Genomic DNA, 16,567 nt, shown 5'->3' on the forward strand with positions numbered 1-16,567 from the left:
CTCCATGATGTCTAATGGTACAGCCCAGCGTGCTTGATGTTTTAGCTCATTTCATAGAACCATAGAATGGATTGGGTTGGGAGGCACCTCAAAGACCAGCTGGCTCCCACTCTCCTTGCCGTGGGCAGCGATGCCACACTCAGGTTACTCAGAGCCCCGTCCAGTCTGGCCTTGAACACTTCCAGGGATGGGGCATCCACAGTTTCTCTGGGCAGCCTGTGCCAGGGCCTCCGTACCCTCAGAGTAATGCACTGGTGAGGCTGCACCTCAAATCCTGTGTCCAGTTCTGGGCCACTCACTGCAGGAAAGACATTGAGGTGCTGGAGTGTGTCCAGGGAAGGGCAGCAGAGCTGGTGAAGGGTCTGGAGCACAAGTTTGGTGAGCAGCAGCTGAGGGAGCTGAGGGGGATATTTAGTCTGAAGAAAAGGAGGCTCAGTGGAGACTTTATCACTCCCTACAACTGCCTGAACTGAGGTTGTAGCTGGGTGGGGTTGGTCTCTTCTCCCAGGCAAGCAGCAACAGGACAAGAGGAAATGGCCTCAAGCTGTGCCAGGGGAGGTTCAGTTTGGACATAGGGAAGAATTTCTTCACTGAAGGGGCTGTGAAGCATTGAAATGGGCTGCCCACAGAGGTGGTGGAGTCAGCTTTTCTGGAGGTGTTCAAGAAAGGACTGGATGGGGCACTCAGTGCCATGGTCTAGTGGGGCTTGGCCAAAGGTTGGACTCAATGATCTCAGAGGTCTTTTCCAGCCTAAATGATTCTGCAACTTTATGAGTAGAGAATTTCTTCCTGACATCATTCTAATGAACATTCTTTCATTTTTAAACCATTCTCTCTTGTCCTATCACTACATTTTGCCCTGGCAAAATGTCATTTTCTCTCTTTTTCATAAGCCCCCTTTAAGTGCTGATAGCTCACCATGATTTCTCCATGGAGCCTTGAATTCTCCAGGCTGAACAACCCCGACTCTCTCAGCCTGCCTCTGTAGGAGAGGTAATTCAGCTCTCTGATCACCTTTGGGGTCCCCTCTGGACCTGTTCTTACAGGTCCACATCTTTCTTATGCTGAGGACTCTACACCTGGACACAGTGGGAAAATCACACATGTATATTTTCCCACAGTGGTGGGAAAATCAAGCATGTATATTAAAACAAAGGAAATAAAATTAATAGCAGGAAATAATTGCCAAATTCTAGGCTAGAGCAGGCATTATTTTAGTGTGCTTTGACTTGTTTATAAGAAATACTTCTCCTCATAGGTCTTGCTTGCCAGATGATATTAATATCAACATGATTTTCCCTCTTTTTTTTTAATAGTTGCTGGGATACAAATGAGCATGGTGGTCCCTGGTGGGTTATACGAATACCAATTTTAATTTCTATTATAGTAAGTAAAATTTGGAGCATGAATCATAGATCTGTTCAGCATTGTGCAGTGCATGTAGCCATTATTCCTTACTTCTAGTTACAGATAGGCTGGAATTCTGTTTTAATGAAAAGAAATTGTGCTGCAGGAGAAATGTTAAACAGATGCCAAGGCCATTAAAATTTGTTGCCTTCAAAATTTATCTGCCTCCTATTAAATGAGCAGTTGCTTTTATTTGTGTGTTGTTCTTTCTTTAACATCTCTCCTGTTTATGAGCCTGGAGGAAGGAAAAATCTAATTATACTTTTCAATGAATTGCGGATTTGATTTTGTGTGTAAATAAATAGTCCTGCAATTGAGAATCTGATAGCCATAAAATGTATGGCTGTGTATATCTTTCTTTAATTGCTAGCCTACTGAAATATATATTGAACAAGAAGTATTTGCAAAATAATACCATTTGAGAATGTTTCACAGAGCTTTTCCTGTTTGGAACTCATTAGAATTACTGGAGTAGTGTAATGATATTCCTGTTACTGTAATGATTGTGTAATTAACTTTGGACATAATATACTATTGTTATATATCCATTTCTGAAAATAGTCAGAGAGCAAATTAATGCATTTTAGATTCTTTTTTAAAATTGTAGGCAGAAAATCTAGGGCATTATTAGATTACACAAGATTTCAGGAGCTTTCATTATGCTTGGGCTTGCTTTTCAATCTGTGCCTGCTGAAAATCATTTTGGGTGAAATTCCTGTCATCACCATCAAAGTGAATTCTGCAGTTTGAAGAGAAAGAAGAGTAGGCCATATATGTGAAATGATATAAGGTAAGGCCCCAAAGATGTTTTGTTATGAAGAAATGAGCATACAACGGAACTACAGCATGAAGGGAATATTTGGACCTCAAAGGAGCTGGAGAATGGAGAACAATCCAGAGTGAAGAAAATATGTTGCAAGATAAAAGCAAAACAAACCACCTGGTGTTTACAGGAGAGTCTGTTCTCTGGATGCTCAGTTTGAACAGCTCTCCGAGTCTTCGTGTGCCAGAAGGTTCCTCCAAAGCAGTCCTAGACCTGGAAGTGGAAGTTATCCCAGGGCGCATTGGCAGACCTGAGCTGCAGCTGGATCTTAGTAAAGACTGGGAAGAGAGTTGTGATTTAAACAAATCACAAATCACTGGTCAGGCAGCAAAGCTTGATCTATCCAGCAGTATTGTGAGAGCAAGTTCTGATACCATCCTGCACAGTGTAATGGCTTCAGTTAATTCAGTGTGTCAGAACCCTCCCTGGCATTTCCTCCTGAGAATTTTGGCTCGAGAGAAGTTGTTTGGCAGACGTTCACACTTCAAGCTGTACACACTTCAGAGTTATTCAGCTGGATGTGTCTATTCCAAATCACAGAATCACTAGGTTGGAAGAGACCTTCAAGATCATCTTCCACCATGAAGACAGAGATTTACAGCAATGGGACAGGCTCTGCCTGGTTAGATACCCCACCTCCTGACTTTGTGCTTTGGGATGGAGTTAGTTTAAAACAACAGAATTCTCATTTTCGCTGTGATAGAAATTTTTTTCTAGATTAATTTATTCTATAACATGTGCATTAGGTGCAGCTGTTTGTATCTCTGGAGTTGCACTGGTTTGGCGCACACTGTTGCTCTGAAAGTGTGGATTCCAACTGTTCCCTTATTTCAGGAAGGATGTGCTTTATTTAGTGTGCAGTTTTCTAGACCACACTGAAGAATCCAACACCAGGAGGGATGGTGAGTGGAGGAAGTTGAAATTCAAGGCTGAAGAAATAATGGGAGTGAGACTTAGGGTATGCTGAGTCTTATACTTCAATTTTCTAGACTGATTAGGTTCTGATCATAATGATCTTTTATGCAAGTGCCCTCCTGTAAAGTAAAATATGAAATAAAATGCAAAATAAAATAGTGCTACTTTTCTATCTTAGAGGGCTGTCATGAGAATTGGGCTGCAGGGATTTGGATGGATCAGATGATCTCCAGATGTCCCTTTCAACCCCAGCTATTCTGTGATTTCTTCATTGATAATGTCAGCATCAATAGCAAAGGCAGTCAGATACTTGTGAGAGGCCCTTTGTGTGCTTGATTGGAGTAGACAGATCAGCTGCGCAACAATCTTCTCTAACCTTAATTCAAAGAGAAAATACTGAAAGTTGAGGTGTGGAGCAAGGGAGGGTGAAAACTGCCTCTGGGCTTCCAGTTGTGAATCCATGTGACAATTTAGGACAGTGCTTGGTTGCAGAAAACCACATCCAGTGTCCCATCCTGCTGGAAACCTGTCCTCAGCTATAGTAGTGGAAGGAAGATATTTCTGAAAACTGGGGCTTTCAAAGACTTTTGCCAGTCAGAGCAGCCCTGGTGGGCATGCAGTGGTTGCTGGACATGGCAAAACTGGTGCTGCAGAACACGAAAGGTTTGGCACTGCAGAGCTGAGGGGTTCTGGACAGGGGAGCTCGGCTCCCATGCTGACTTGGCTCCTGTCTGATTTGATAAGCATTTCTTTGTGCTGCATAACGAGCAGAGAATTCAGAAATCACCATTATATTGCTTTTTCTTTACAGGTGAATTTTATACTTTTCATTAGCATTATAAGAATCTTGCTGCAGAAGTTAAGATCTCCAGATGTCGGAGGAAATGACCAGTCACAGTACAAGTGAGTCATATTTTTAGATACTATAGACAGAATCAAAATAATCTCTTTAAGAGATCATCTGCTGAAAACCAATAACTGCTGCATTACTACGATTATATTTAATTTAGAACTACTTTTAGATATAGTTTAATAAATACAACTATGCTGAAATGGGGATAAATATATTTTTATCAAACACTAAATAAAATAAAAGTTCTAAATTTCAGAAAGACAAACAAGCTCTCCTTGAATTTGAGTTTAATCGATGAATGAATATGTTAATACAAAATATATGGAGAGTAATATTTTTCTTTTGATATATAAATGTTTCATTTTGATATAAGAAAAATTTCAAAATCAAAACATTTTCCTTTAACCTCTTTAAAACCATTTTTTAAAAATTTCTAAAATACTTAAATATATTTTTAGGGCTAGAAAGAACTTATATTGTTACCAAAAATTTAAAAATTAAGTGTAATTCTTTATATTGATTTAAAGTTCCATCTTTACTCTTCTAGAGGAAAACAGTTGTTTCTGGCTTAGATCAACTTCATTTCTGTACAGACTTCCTTCTTTTGTGTTTTGGTTTGAACATAAAATCCTAAAATGTCCATTTGTTTCCACAGCTTTAAAATCAAGGGACGTTGGGGCACAATTCAAATGCATTGCTAAAATTGGTTTTGTTCTTTATTACCATATCTGTTATTGTTGTTTTTTATAAGAGCTGCTGGATGTGTAATAATCTGCAATCAAGTGTCTGTTGTAGTAGGTCTCATTTTAAAGCCCAGACACAGACTCTGACAGTTCAGGGTGTCAATATGATACTTCAGTGACAAAACCTAACATGAACACTGAAAATCCAAAGCCATGTGAGTGGCCTTTGAAAATGTGCTCCTGGATAGCATCTTTCCTTCATGTAAAGAATACTGAATTCTTTCTAAAAGAAAGAAAATTCTGTTCTAAAAGCTGAGAAAACATGGCATGCAGAAATAAAGAATTTTGTTAACGCCAAGAGAAGCAGGACCTTATGTGCTTTGCAGACAATCTGACGTTTGATGCAAAAAGTGAAAAATTCTGATGTGCCACAGAAAAATCAATACAACTGAACTGACAAGCACATTTGTTTTGCAGAGATTCTAAGGTCTTGATTTGTGTTTGCTGACTCAATTATCTAAACATGTGGGAGAGCTTATTGAATCTAGATGAAATTGTGCAGTTGCCACATTATTATGTAGCACAAATACCAACTTATAGGCAGGAAATCTCAAGTTTACTTCTTGTGACATAAGAAGTAAACTTCCACGTGGTATTTATTCACTTTTTGAAAACTAGGCATTCCCTTATTTTCAGTCCCACCGTTTTCCACAGTTTACTGTAACACTTTATAATATGAATTATTCACAATAATAGCAACCTTGTACTTCATTATTCAGCCCTGTAAATTCTTTGCCTTTAGCATTTGATTGTCTGATTAAGTTTGCATTTCTGGTCTTTAGCCAATACCCATGGGAAAGTAGATTAACCTCCTCAAGAAACTGCATCTACAGAGCAAATTAAAAGATCTGGGAGGCTCGTTTATTAAATTGCAAATGCATTTTCTAAAATGCAGAGAAGAAAAAGGCTGTTTTGTTTGTCCCTTTATTTTACTAAAATATAAGTGCATTATAGAGAAAGTAGCATTAACTTGACAAAAATTACTAAGCCAAGCATGGAGTGAAAGTGAAATATGAATCTAAAATGAGTACTACTCATGCAAGCCACTATTTTTCTTCCCTTCCTCGGAACCTGCTTGTGTCTGGTTCCATCCTTTTTGTTGTCCATTTTACTTTTGTAGTGAATAAGGCTAAGTTCAAATAAGATCAGTTTTCCATTTCACTTGGGAAACCAGGAAATTTGCTGCCAGAGTCATCTCCTTCAGTTATAAATTAATTTCTTCTGCTAAGGAATCTCTATTTTTCCTGCTTCTGGTATCATCTTTAGATGTGAGGGGGTTACTATTCTTGAGAAGGTTTGCTGTCAGAAATTATTATTTCCAGATAAACAGATGCAGCCCTGGGACATTATGAACAAAGCAAGGCCATGAAGATTGACACTGAAAAAATAAAACTAGTTGAAATACCTTAACTTTTCTTTTAAAATACATGAATTCACAACAGCATCCTTTCATTTTTGAATCAAGTTATACTCATCAGGATATTGATGAATTGAACTCAGCATTATAACTTCTCAAATTTTATCTGATACCAGACATCCAAAACTGTACATGACTGGCCCTGTATAATATATAAAACTGATGTTATTAGAGTGAAATAAATGACAGGTAAGGTAAAAGTAGCAATTTATCATTTCAGTAGTTTCACAAGCTGTTTGTCAGAGCAGTTCTGCTTAGAAATTTAAAGTTCTCTTTCCTTAACTTCAGTACTGCTAAATTGTGTTCTGTAATTTACAACATTGAAAATTATTTAATGGTGTATGCCTAATACCATCAATAAAGCTATGAAGGTTTAGTATTTGAAGCTCATGAATATCTCACAGTTGAGGTGATCTGGATTCCATTTCCTAGGTACTGCTTGCATACTGTGCATGTGCACTGTACAGAGTAACCATACATTCATCTCAGTATAACAAGAGCTCATCATTAAATTTCAGCCTTTTCTCTTTCCTTTACCCAGGAGACTTGCAAAATCCACGTTGTTGCTCATCCCGTTATTTGGAGTTCACTACACAGTGTTTGCTCTATTTCCTGACCGCAGCTCCAACAATTATAAAATAATCTTTGAGTTGTGTTTGGGATCTTTTCAGGTAAATTTAAAGGTCTTTATTCAAAAGAAGTTTTATTGAGCTAGGTGAGTGCTGCCTACTAACTAAGGAATATTGTCTCTTTCCAGGGGTTGATTGTTGCAGTCCTGTATTGTTTTTTGAACAGTGAAGTAAGTCTCATCTTTCCTATGGAGAATGTTAAATATTGGTTTTAGTAAATGTGTAAATGCCCCTGTAATTCTGCTCTGATACGTTAAACTGTGTTAGAAGATGTCTGCATTTCTATTAGTGAGATATATTTATGACAAGTTTTATACAAGGAGAAATCAGTGTAGTTGGGTGAAGAGTTTAAAGAGCTGTGTAAAATCTAATTCCTTGCAAACTGAGATGTTAGTGTCTTCTGCTATTTAGTATGATCTAATCTGGCTCTGTCAGAAGCAATGTGCAAGTGAGGTCCAACAAGCCTGAAAATTCATCTGGAGTTTGAAATACCATTTAGTAAGTATTTAGGGGAAATATTCTGTCAGCATCTACACCTTAGAACAGCAGTGGATTTTCAGAAGTGCTCAGCATGTCGTAGTTTTCATAGTCTCAACTGAGAAAGATGCAAGGAATTCCTTTTGGTTTCAGCCACCATGCAGTGTCTGACAGAAGGAATCTGTCTGAAGAAGACACCTGCCTGCACAGACAATTAACATTCAGCTCTCCTGAGTGCTGTTCTGGTCTTGGATATGAGATGCCTGACTTGGGGCTAATCATTTGATTCTGTGCCTTAAGTACATGAGATAAATAGCTCAATACCAAAACCTAACATTGCAGCACAAGTGATACAAAACTGATTTTTGAAAGTGACCTTTGGGCATCTCTTCACAGACCATGTAGGCAGTCTTTGCCTCAGTTATGTGACCTTTGTAAAAACTGATTGGATCCTCTCGAGGAAAGGGATGCCATCCAGAGGGACCATGACAGGCTTGTGGAGAGAGGGGAAAGAACCTCAAGAGGTTCAACAGGGCCAAGTTCAAGGTCCCACACCTGTGTTTGTGCAGTGCTGACTGAGGGTGAAAGGGCTGAGAGCCATCCAACAGAGAAGGACATGGGGATGAAGAATGGACCGTGAGCTGGCAATGTGCACTTGTAGCCCAAAAAGCCAACTCTGTTCAGAATTAAAAGAAGCATGGCCAGCAGGTCAGGGGAGGTGAATGTCACCAGTACAAGAAAGACATGGACCTGTTAGAGCTGGTCCAGAGGAGGTCACAAAAATTTTCAGAAGGCTGGAACACCTCTCCTATGAAGACAGGCTGAGGGAGTAGGGATTGATCAGCCTGGAAAGGAGAAGGATCTGGGGAGACTTTATAGCATTTTAAAATAGGGTGGGATCATAAGGAAGAGGGCAAAAAACTTCTTGGCAGAGCCTGTAGTGTCAGGACGCTTCTAAACTGATAGGTGGTAGATTCAGAAAGGGAAAAATCTTTTCCCTTTTTTTGTAGGGGTGGTGGAGACATTGTAATAGGTTGTCCAGAGGAGTTGTGGAAGCCCCATCCCAAGGCCAGGCTGGATGATGCTCTGAGCAACCTGGTCTGGTGGAAGTGTCCCTGCCCATGGAATGGGATAAAACTACATGATCTTTAAAAGTTTGTACCAATCCAAACCATTCCAAGATTCTGTTCCTGGAGATCCCCATGTGACAGCCAATAGACGTGGAAAAGTTCCTCACATTAAAGAAAATTATCAGGTCATATGGTGCATTTTCTTTTTAACACAGGTGCAGGGGGAGCTGAAAAGAAAGTGGCGGAGTTTGTGCTGGAAGCAGACAGCAGGCAGAGATTACAGACTCCACAGCTCCATTTCTCGAAATGGATCAGAAAGTGTTGCCCAGCTCCACCGGAATTCAAGAGCTCACTCATTTATGCAGACAGAGACCACCATGATATAAATGAGCTAGATCCCCCAAAACATGAAAAACATTCATCATGCAGCTTGATGTGATATTTTATAAAATGTACAGTATAGTGCTTTGCTTTTCTACATGTTGGTGTTTGGGGTATTGGTTTGTGCAGCCAAGCTGTTAATAATGGAGAAGCCTGCCACATGGATGCTTTCTGTTTTGTTCAAATGGTATTCATATTAATTCTGATGTTCTCTTGCAGTTTACTAGCCATAAAAATTCAAATATTCATCTTCCATAAAGGTCCCTTTGCCTTCCAAAATGGCTACAGAATCCATGCAGGGCATCCAGCTTAATGCAGAATTCTTTGGCACATGTAAGGGTTAAGATGGGAAGGAAGAAAATTTCTTACACTTTATTTATACTTAAGGAAACATTGCCTTAAGGATTAGGAAATCCTTTTCTAATTATGGAAAATAAAATTAGAAACAAAATAAATCTAAGACCATAATTAACCACACTGGGAATTCAGCGTGCTAATCCAGGAAATCATGAACGTGATTTACACAGAGGGGAAAAAGGTAGTACTTCTAGGCTAATGGCATAAATTTCAGAGATTACTTTCTACAGAGTTTGATTCCAATCCTGTTGCTATTTTCAAAAGTGCCTAATTTAATGTTTGAGTGCAGAGTGTAAGGCCACCTTCACAATCCATACAGAAAAAAATACTATATTACTTTTGAATATAGTAGTTCTCAGTTGTTTTCTTCTGTTTTAAAGTCAGAGATTTGTGCTGATCTTCCATGAAGGAAGAGGTATGTTTTATTGCTAAAGCAGCCTGGCATAGGATAGACAGCCTTCCTTGGATAACACATTACACATTGAAAATACCATTTTTTACAGTGTTATCATTGAAATCTGTCTCTAGGAACAACATATTTGACCGCAAAACACAAGGAACATTGCAGTGAAGTTACGACTCACATTTAATGGAAAATGGAAATTCCTTTACGTTTATTAAGGTCTATATCTATCTGAAATGATTTAAAATTTAGTCCTGACCATGACTCCAGGAAAAAAAAATTAGATAGAATCCCAAAAAATTACCATAAAAGGCATAAAGAAGGAGTTTTCAACAATGCCAAGCCTCTTATGTTGCCACATTAAAAAAAAAAAAAAAAAAAAAAGGCAGAGAACTGGGAATCTTATAAACATACACATAGCATTTCCACTCTTTAAAAGAAATAAGCCCAGTGATGTTCTCTTCCCATGTCAATGTTTAACCATGTCCACCCTACATTACAAGTGGGAATAATATGTATTTGCCTGAGTACCTCCATACAAACCATTGCCCTCATATTTCAGATAACACATTTTATAGAGCCAGGGAAGAACAGCAGCAAGGGCACCTCTTGGCAGGCGTATTTGTGCATCCTTGAAAATATTACCAGTACTGGGAATATTGTCAACATCTGTCAGTGTCCCTACAATTCTTGGTCAGATTTAATCCAGCTATTTATCAGTCAAACACAATTGGTTTTAATGGGATTGCCATGGAGTCACACAAAGTTTTGTCAGACCGAAGACAGAAAGGGCCCCGTGGTTCACATGGCTACTGCAGAACGTGGTGAATGTTACATGACACAAGTAGGTATCATTTGAGTTAAACAACAATCACTCAAAGAATTGTCACTTACAAAAATTGAGTTTAAAGAAGCTATTGATCACTTCCAGACCATTCATAATATTTTCTGCTTGGCAAAGTAACTATGAGATCCTGGATGGAAGTAGGCTGCCCAAGGACATTCCCATGGGGTCTAAAGATGTGCCCCTACACATGTATTTAAACTAAATATATTCCCAAAGATTGTAGACTGAGGAATCATTGCTAAAGTTTAGTATGTTTCCTGGATCTCTGGAAAAACTCATCACAAGCTCTTAACTGCAAATATATGAAGACCCGCTGGAGCTTTGGGAGCTGCTTTTACACCTAAATTAAACACATCTGTGCACATTAGGATTCTTTGCAGTGGTACTGGGACTGCTCAGTTCCCTGAGATGTGGCATGCAGGATGTTCTTTTTTTCCCTTAATTTCTAGAGTAGAAATGCACACATGACAAGCATTCAACTGTGCTCATCCTTTTGCTCAAATGAGGTTATGTGAGCGAGCTGACACACAGACAGAATGATAGCACAGAAATAGATGTTTCAGGCAATCGTTTCCATCAGTCTGTTCTGCATGATGCATCACCAATTATATGTGTTTATAACACATTGTGTCTTCGAGAAAACTGTCTTTGTTCTAATAAGGTGAGCATGGAAAAAAAAATCTGCATTTTAATTATTTCTGGGTTATAAAAAAGAAAAGCCTTAATAAGAAAACACATTTTATATTGCAGCAAACCAGCATTGTTTCCTTTAACAGGGTGCAGGTGCTTTTGGGCTTGATTCTACTTTTCATGTAGGGTGAAATTCCACACGAGATATTTGCAGTGGGAGAGCATAGAGGCATCTCTAAGTTTGTAAAGGACAGTGTGGACATGCAAAGAATGGCACAAAGGAGAGAGGTGCTCTATATATTCTTCTTTCAAACCAGTGAAAAGTACAGTACTTGGGAGAACCTAATCCCTCTATTAATAACGTAAATGCAGATAATCTAAATACTGTTTTGTGAGACTGTTTAACTTCATAATGCTTTGTGCAACCATTATCATGGCAATAATGACACAGAGGGCACTGCACACACTTGTTTTTACTCCCAGAAAATTCCTGATTTCCAAATAATTTTATGCAAAGTTACAGCATCAACCCTATTATCACCGGTTTGGCTTTCAGCTGCCTTTTCATGGACAGATACACATAATATAAAAATGTCTGTAAAAGGTGAACAACAGTTTGATAAATCTAGAACTTGGTCAATGTTTTTCATCTTTACAACACCCAGAACAAGACAGCTTCTTATGGCTTTGTCTTTCATTGCATTTTGCTGAGGACTATGGGATTAAATGCTCTTGCTCTGCGCTGTGGTGTCTCTAAAGAACAACGCAATGCAACATCATTTGGCCTTCTGTCATGCCTAATCCTAGTTCTCACTCAGTCCTAGCAGCATCAGGGGAGGAAGTAGAGGCTGCAAGACAAGTATAACCTTTCCCTGCGCCTCCCTTTATTTATTCCTTTGCTGCCTTTTTTCCCTCTGGTTGCATCAGGGTCCAAACTGAGTTGTAAAGTCTGCAAGGCAGGAAGCCTGGGGTTTTTCATCCATCCTCACTGAAAAGCCAGTAGCACAGCTCGTACTTACTGAACATGGATGGTGATACAATTCACTCTCAGTACTATGGTTAATTGTTGTGCTTTACCTCCCCTGGAGGCACCATTAATTCTGAGTGATTTCTGTCAGCATTACATGCTGCTGATGCGTGAGGAACATGGTGACAGCTTGCTCTTCACTTCCTAACCACAATTAAAATATATTATGGACACTGACTTAAATTTTCCTCTGCAGAGTCGATTTCAGCTGGGTGCTTGATAAACTCAGGTGAAATTAATCTGCCCTGGTTTTGGTGTCTAAAAGCTGCATGCTTATCTCTGAGCTAAAGCCACTTTTAAAGTGCCTTCTACAGTTGTCATAGAGAAATAGGCACTAGTTGAAGATGACTCCTTCTGTGTTCAGCTGGGCATCTGAGACAGGTAAGCTGGACCTAGTGCTCTCTGTAGTTACTATAAACTGAGCCTGGAGTAGCTGGCTACTACTTAAATTCCTCACTCCATAGATAGAACCAGGTAAGTGTGTCCCTCCAGAAGAGATCATTAAGCTGTCTGGCTAATATTACAAAGATATTCCTTTTTAAGCCAATTATCTTGAGCTGGCAAAACTTATCCTCCAAGAAATGTGCAGAGTAATTCAAAAGGTCAGGCAGTGAAGATCCTGCAGTTCATTTGGTCAGCTGTCCCTGACTTCCATGATAAAGCCCACAGCCCATTTATGTCCCATTTTGATTTGCCTGACCTCAGCTTCCAACAAATGTTTGTTGTTTTGGATTAAGTGTTTGGCATTTTGCCTTTTGTAGGGGGGGCCATATGCTAAAAGCAAGTGCTTTACAGTACCCAAAATTTTCTTTATGTTGTACAGCAGGTAGCCAGCTGAGGAATACCCAATCTAAGCTTGTGATGGGACTGTACTGTAGCAGAAATAGATTACTGGTGGCAAACAGCATTACAAAAAACCTTCTACAGTCAAGCTGCAGCCATCCTACCTTACTCTGTAGCATCTGCTTCATGTCCTGATTCACCTTAGGCTTCCCTTTGCCTTTAACATGCCAAAGGGGAAAGCAACAGGCATAGACCCTCAGCAAACCAGAGACTGTCTGGAGCAGATTGATGAAATAAGGCATTGCCAGGTGCATGTGGCACACAGTCCATGTGCAAAGGCTAAGATGAATCCTCTGCATCATTTGTCCTCTATCTTTCTAAAAATCTTCTTCTGTTAACTGTGAATTTGCCCAGTTCAGCAAAGTGATTTGGGATAAAGTCCAAATTCAGTCTATACAGGTTTTTTTCAGACTTCCTTATGGAAAAAATCAAGCCCTAAATATCTCTGACAAAGAGAGAGAACTGGCAAGTAACCTGCAAACAAAGATGCTATGTGTGTATGGGTCATTGAACAATTACTGTCTGTGCATAGTGATACAGGAAATACCTTTACCAACAGAAGTACCTTCATGTTACCATGAGTGCCTATATCAGCTGTGGGCTGTCAGTACTACCCTGACTTGACCAAATGCAGAAGTTAGGATGCAGTGCTATTCTGTTGCTGGGGAAAAAAAAAAAAAAAAAAAAAAAAAAAAGCGCGTTCTAACATGTATGTTAGAACAGTACATCAGGATAGCATTTAAAAGGACCATTCTGTGATAGGGTTTAACCACTCTGTGTTGAATCTGGTTCTGCCCAATGATAGCAGGTTGTAGTTAAATCTAAGTCAGGAACATTTCCATTGTCAGTTAAAAAAGTGATTGAAATGTCCCAAACCCCTCTATTTCCCAAAGCCCTGTAATAAGTTTTTGATTACCTGCAGCTTTTTTTTGTCCTGGCACATTAGTATGAGCTTTACTTCAAATTTCTCCTTTTTTTCATCTTTGCTATATCTGTCAAGTATGGTAAAAATTAAATATGATGTAAATGAATGTGATTATTTTTTACAAAATGTACAGATTATGATGTTGTATAGATTAATGTGTGTAAATAGATTTCATACTGTAATTCACTATAGTTTTCTTCTGGTTTTGCTCTTTTGATCTTTTCTGGTTTCAGATTTTAATGTCACAAACCTAACAGCCTCCTCTGAGATGTTATATATAAAGCTGTGAACAAATAAGTGTTTACATCTTTATTCTATTACAGACAATAGTAGTCAATAACACCATAATGGACTGAAGAGGAATCAGAGAATAAAAACTTTAAAAGTTTTGCACAAAATTTCCGTTATTTAAGGGTTTTTTAAAAATTATGCACAATGATGCAGTTTTCTTACTGATTCACTGGGTCATGGCCATGCTGAAGGATGTGGCTAAGTTAATAGTTCATGTTTTAATTCAACAACTTTTAGATACACAGGTTAAAGAAAAACCGCCCCTAGCTTCACTGAGGGATATGTAGCTTTCTGTGACTTAGATGTGCTTACTGGGCATGAGAATGGCACACAGCTAGAGCAGAACCCGGTGATCCCATATGCTGTGTATGGCACCATCTCCATGGCCAGCAGCTATTTTTGATTTATCATGGCCTGCTCAAAACTTGACTGCCCAGTTATCTGTCAGAAGTACAGTGTCTGTCAGGAGTACAGTATAATGCAGTGAGAACAAAGGAAAGCTGGGGAATCTCTCCTGTAGAGGCAACACCACATATCAAGGGTTTTTTTCCCCTAAAAGATATGTATCTCTTTCTATACCTGTAATGAGAATGGACACAGGGAAGAGACTGGCAGGGGTGTGTTGCTGATGGGGCCAGAGAGCGGGGAGAGTACATGTGGGGGAGGAGGTGGCATCTCATGGGGCAACCCCTGCCCTGGCAGCGACACCAAGCAAGGACAGAAGATAGAGCCTTTTTTGGTGTCTCTCATGGACCAGAGGGTCCATCCCCTTCTGTGTGTGAATCACAGAAGCCACCCCATCCAGAGGGCTCTTCTGAGCCTTTGGGAGACCTGAGCTCTCATCCTCTCCCACCCTGTGTGAGTTCTTGTAGGAGCTGAGTCAGTCTGGACCCTTTGGCAACCAACAGCGCGTCTGCAAAGCGCTTCACTGTCCCTGCCCACATGCATGCCCTCTCTCCCTCAGGGCTAAAGGGGCAGCCCCAAAACCGGATCACCCTGATGTCTGCAGTGTGCTGCTTTGGAGCTGATGAGCCTGAACATGCAGGACAGCCAGGGTGCAGATGAACAGGGACACCGGACCGGTTCCCAGCGGTTCTGACAGCAGCACCTGCAGGTCTCCATGGCACATCTGAGTCCTCTCAAACACAGAAATGGATCCCTTAAGAAAGTTCTGGATAATTAGAGGAATGGTTATCCCCAAAACACAAGCAGTGTACTGTGGAGGGGAAGAATAAGGGAGTGTGCATTTCAGAAGCAGCTTAAAGATGGAAACACTTCTCAGACACCCCTGCAGGGTCACACTGGGCAGCTTCAGCAGCAGGAATCAGCTCTATACTCGTACCCACTGGCCCACAGGCAGCTGTGAACGCAGCACAAACTGTATGTGAATACACACACTCCCTTTCCTCTGATTGCACCAAGCAGCTTCTAACTGGGACACTTGGAGAGGTGAAGGAGATCAGTGGATGGGAGGGTGGAAGAGTCAGAAAGACCATCTGTCTTCCCTTCATCTCTGTAAGAGAGCTGAACCGAAGAACTACAGCAGAGTTAGAGAAAAGGTATTGCAAACTCTGTGTGTGTGTTTCAGTTTGCTGTGGATTGTAGAATGAGGCTACTTTTAGAGAACACCTTGTTTTCCCCAGGCAGTGCATAAGCCAAATCCCCATTTATCTCCCAGTTCCAGTGCTGCTATTCCCAGTACTGTCCCCAGTCATGCTTGTGCCAAGGCACAGGTCAGCCCTTAGATGACAGAGTGTTGACAGAGACCATGAGGAGGAACAGGGAGCTCATGAGAGCCCATGCTCAGGAAAAGCAGCCTCTTCCCCACAAAAGCTGAGTCTGTGTGTGCCCCCCCTGCAACTGCCCTGTCTGTGGAGCTTAGGGGTGTCTTTTTCAAAGCAGTCACTCTGGATAGGTGCAGGTCATTCCAGTTTGCAAATGTTAAGAAAGTCCTAAATAATCAAACCATATGTGTCCAACTGAATAAAATTAAATGCTACCTGTTAGTTAAGTTCTATTATTTACAATCAACTATATTTTAATATCCTTATCCTAACATAGACTGGGATATATTACGAGCTGGCTGACATGCAATTTAGTTGAATTATTGTATCAAACCATTTAACAAGCATATGTTGCATCAAACCATTAAATAACTGTATGTTGGATCAAAATAGTTACATATTTTTCACACAGGACAAATAAATATTTTTCATGTAATATCCTAAAAATTACCCCAGAATATTCCATTAAATATGGAGATTGGATTTGGAAGACAACAGAAATTGAAATTAAGAGCTGTGCTTTATGTTGAAGTCCTTCTGGATTTCTCAGTTGGTGCCTTTGTAATTGAGACTGCTTCTCAACACAATCCCATCAAGCTGTGAAATTCTCTGTTCAGAAAGGCTTTATTTAGTAATAGCCCTTGGCCACTGCTTATCCCTGGTTTCCTGTTTATATTCTTCACCTGCTCTTAATTAGTGCCTTGGGTTTGCCTGCCTGTCTCTGTGGGATATGAAAAAATACTGA

The 16,567-nt window shown here is 39.9% G+C and overlaps 1 protein-coding gene across 3 annotated transcripts in view; it reads left to right on the top strand.

Annotated features, from left to right (window-relative positions):
* The window catches only part of VIPR2 (vasoactive intestinal peptide receptor 2), a 48,665-nt gene extending 34,520 nt beyond the window's left edge, over nucleotides 1-14,145 (top strand). For 2 of the 3 annotated variants that reach the window (XM_040069853.2, XM_040069858.2), the window contains exons 9-13: nucleotides 1,317-1,386; nucleotides 3,957-4,048; nucleotides 6,700-6,829; nucleotides 6,916-6,957; nucleotides 8,550-14,145. In XM_040069853.2, the coding sequence (XP_039925787.1) occupies nucleotides 1,317-1,386; nucleotides 3,957-4,048; nucleotides 6,700-6,829; nucleotides 6,916-6,957; nucleotides 8,550-8,720 (505 nt within the window). In that variant the 3' untranslated portion in view covers nucleotides 8,721-14,145. The remainder of the gene's footprint in view (nucleotides 1-1,316; nucleotides 1,387-3,956; nucleotides 4,049-6,699; nucleotides 6,830-6,915; nucleotides 6,958-8,549) is intronic. The other variant, XR_009208074.1, reaches the window with a different exon arrangement.
* Nucleotides 14,146-16,567: the final 2,422 nt, after the last annotated feature.

The sequence above is a fragment of the Hirundo rustica genome, chromosome 1 (genome assembly GCF_015227805.2).
Source record: "Hirundo rustica isolate bHirRus1 chromosome 1, bHirRus1.pri.v3, whole genome shotgun sequence".
NCBI lineage: Eukaryota > Metazoa > Chordata > Aves > Passeriformes > Hirundinidae > Hirundo > Hirundo rustica.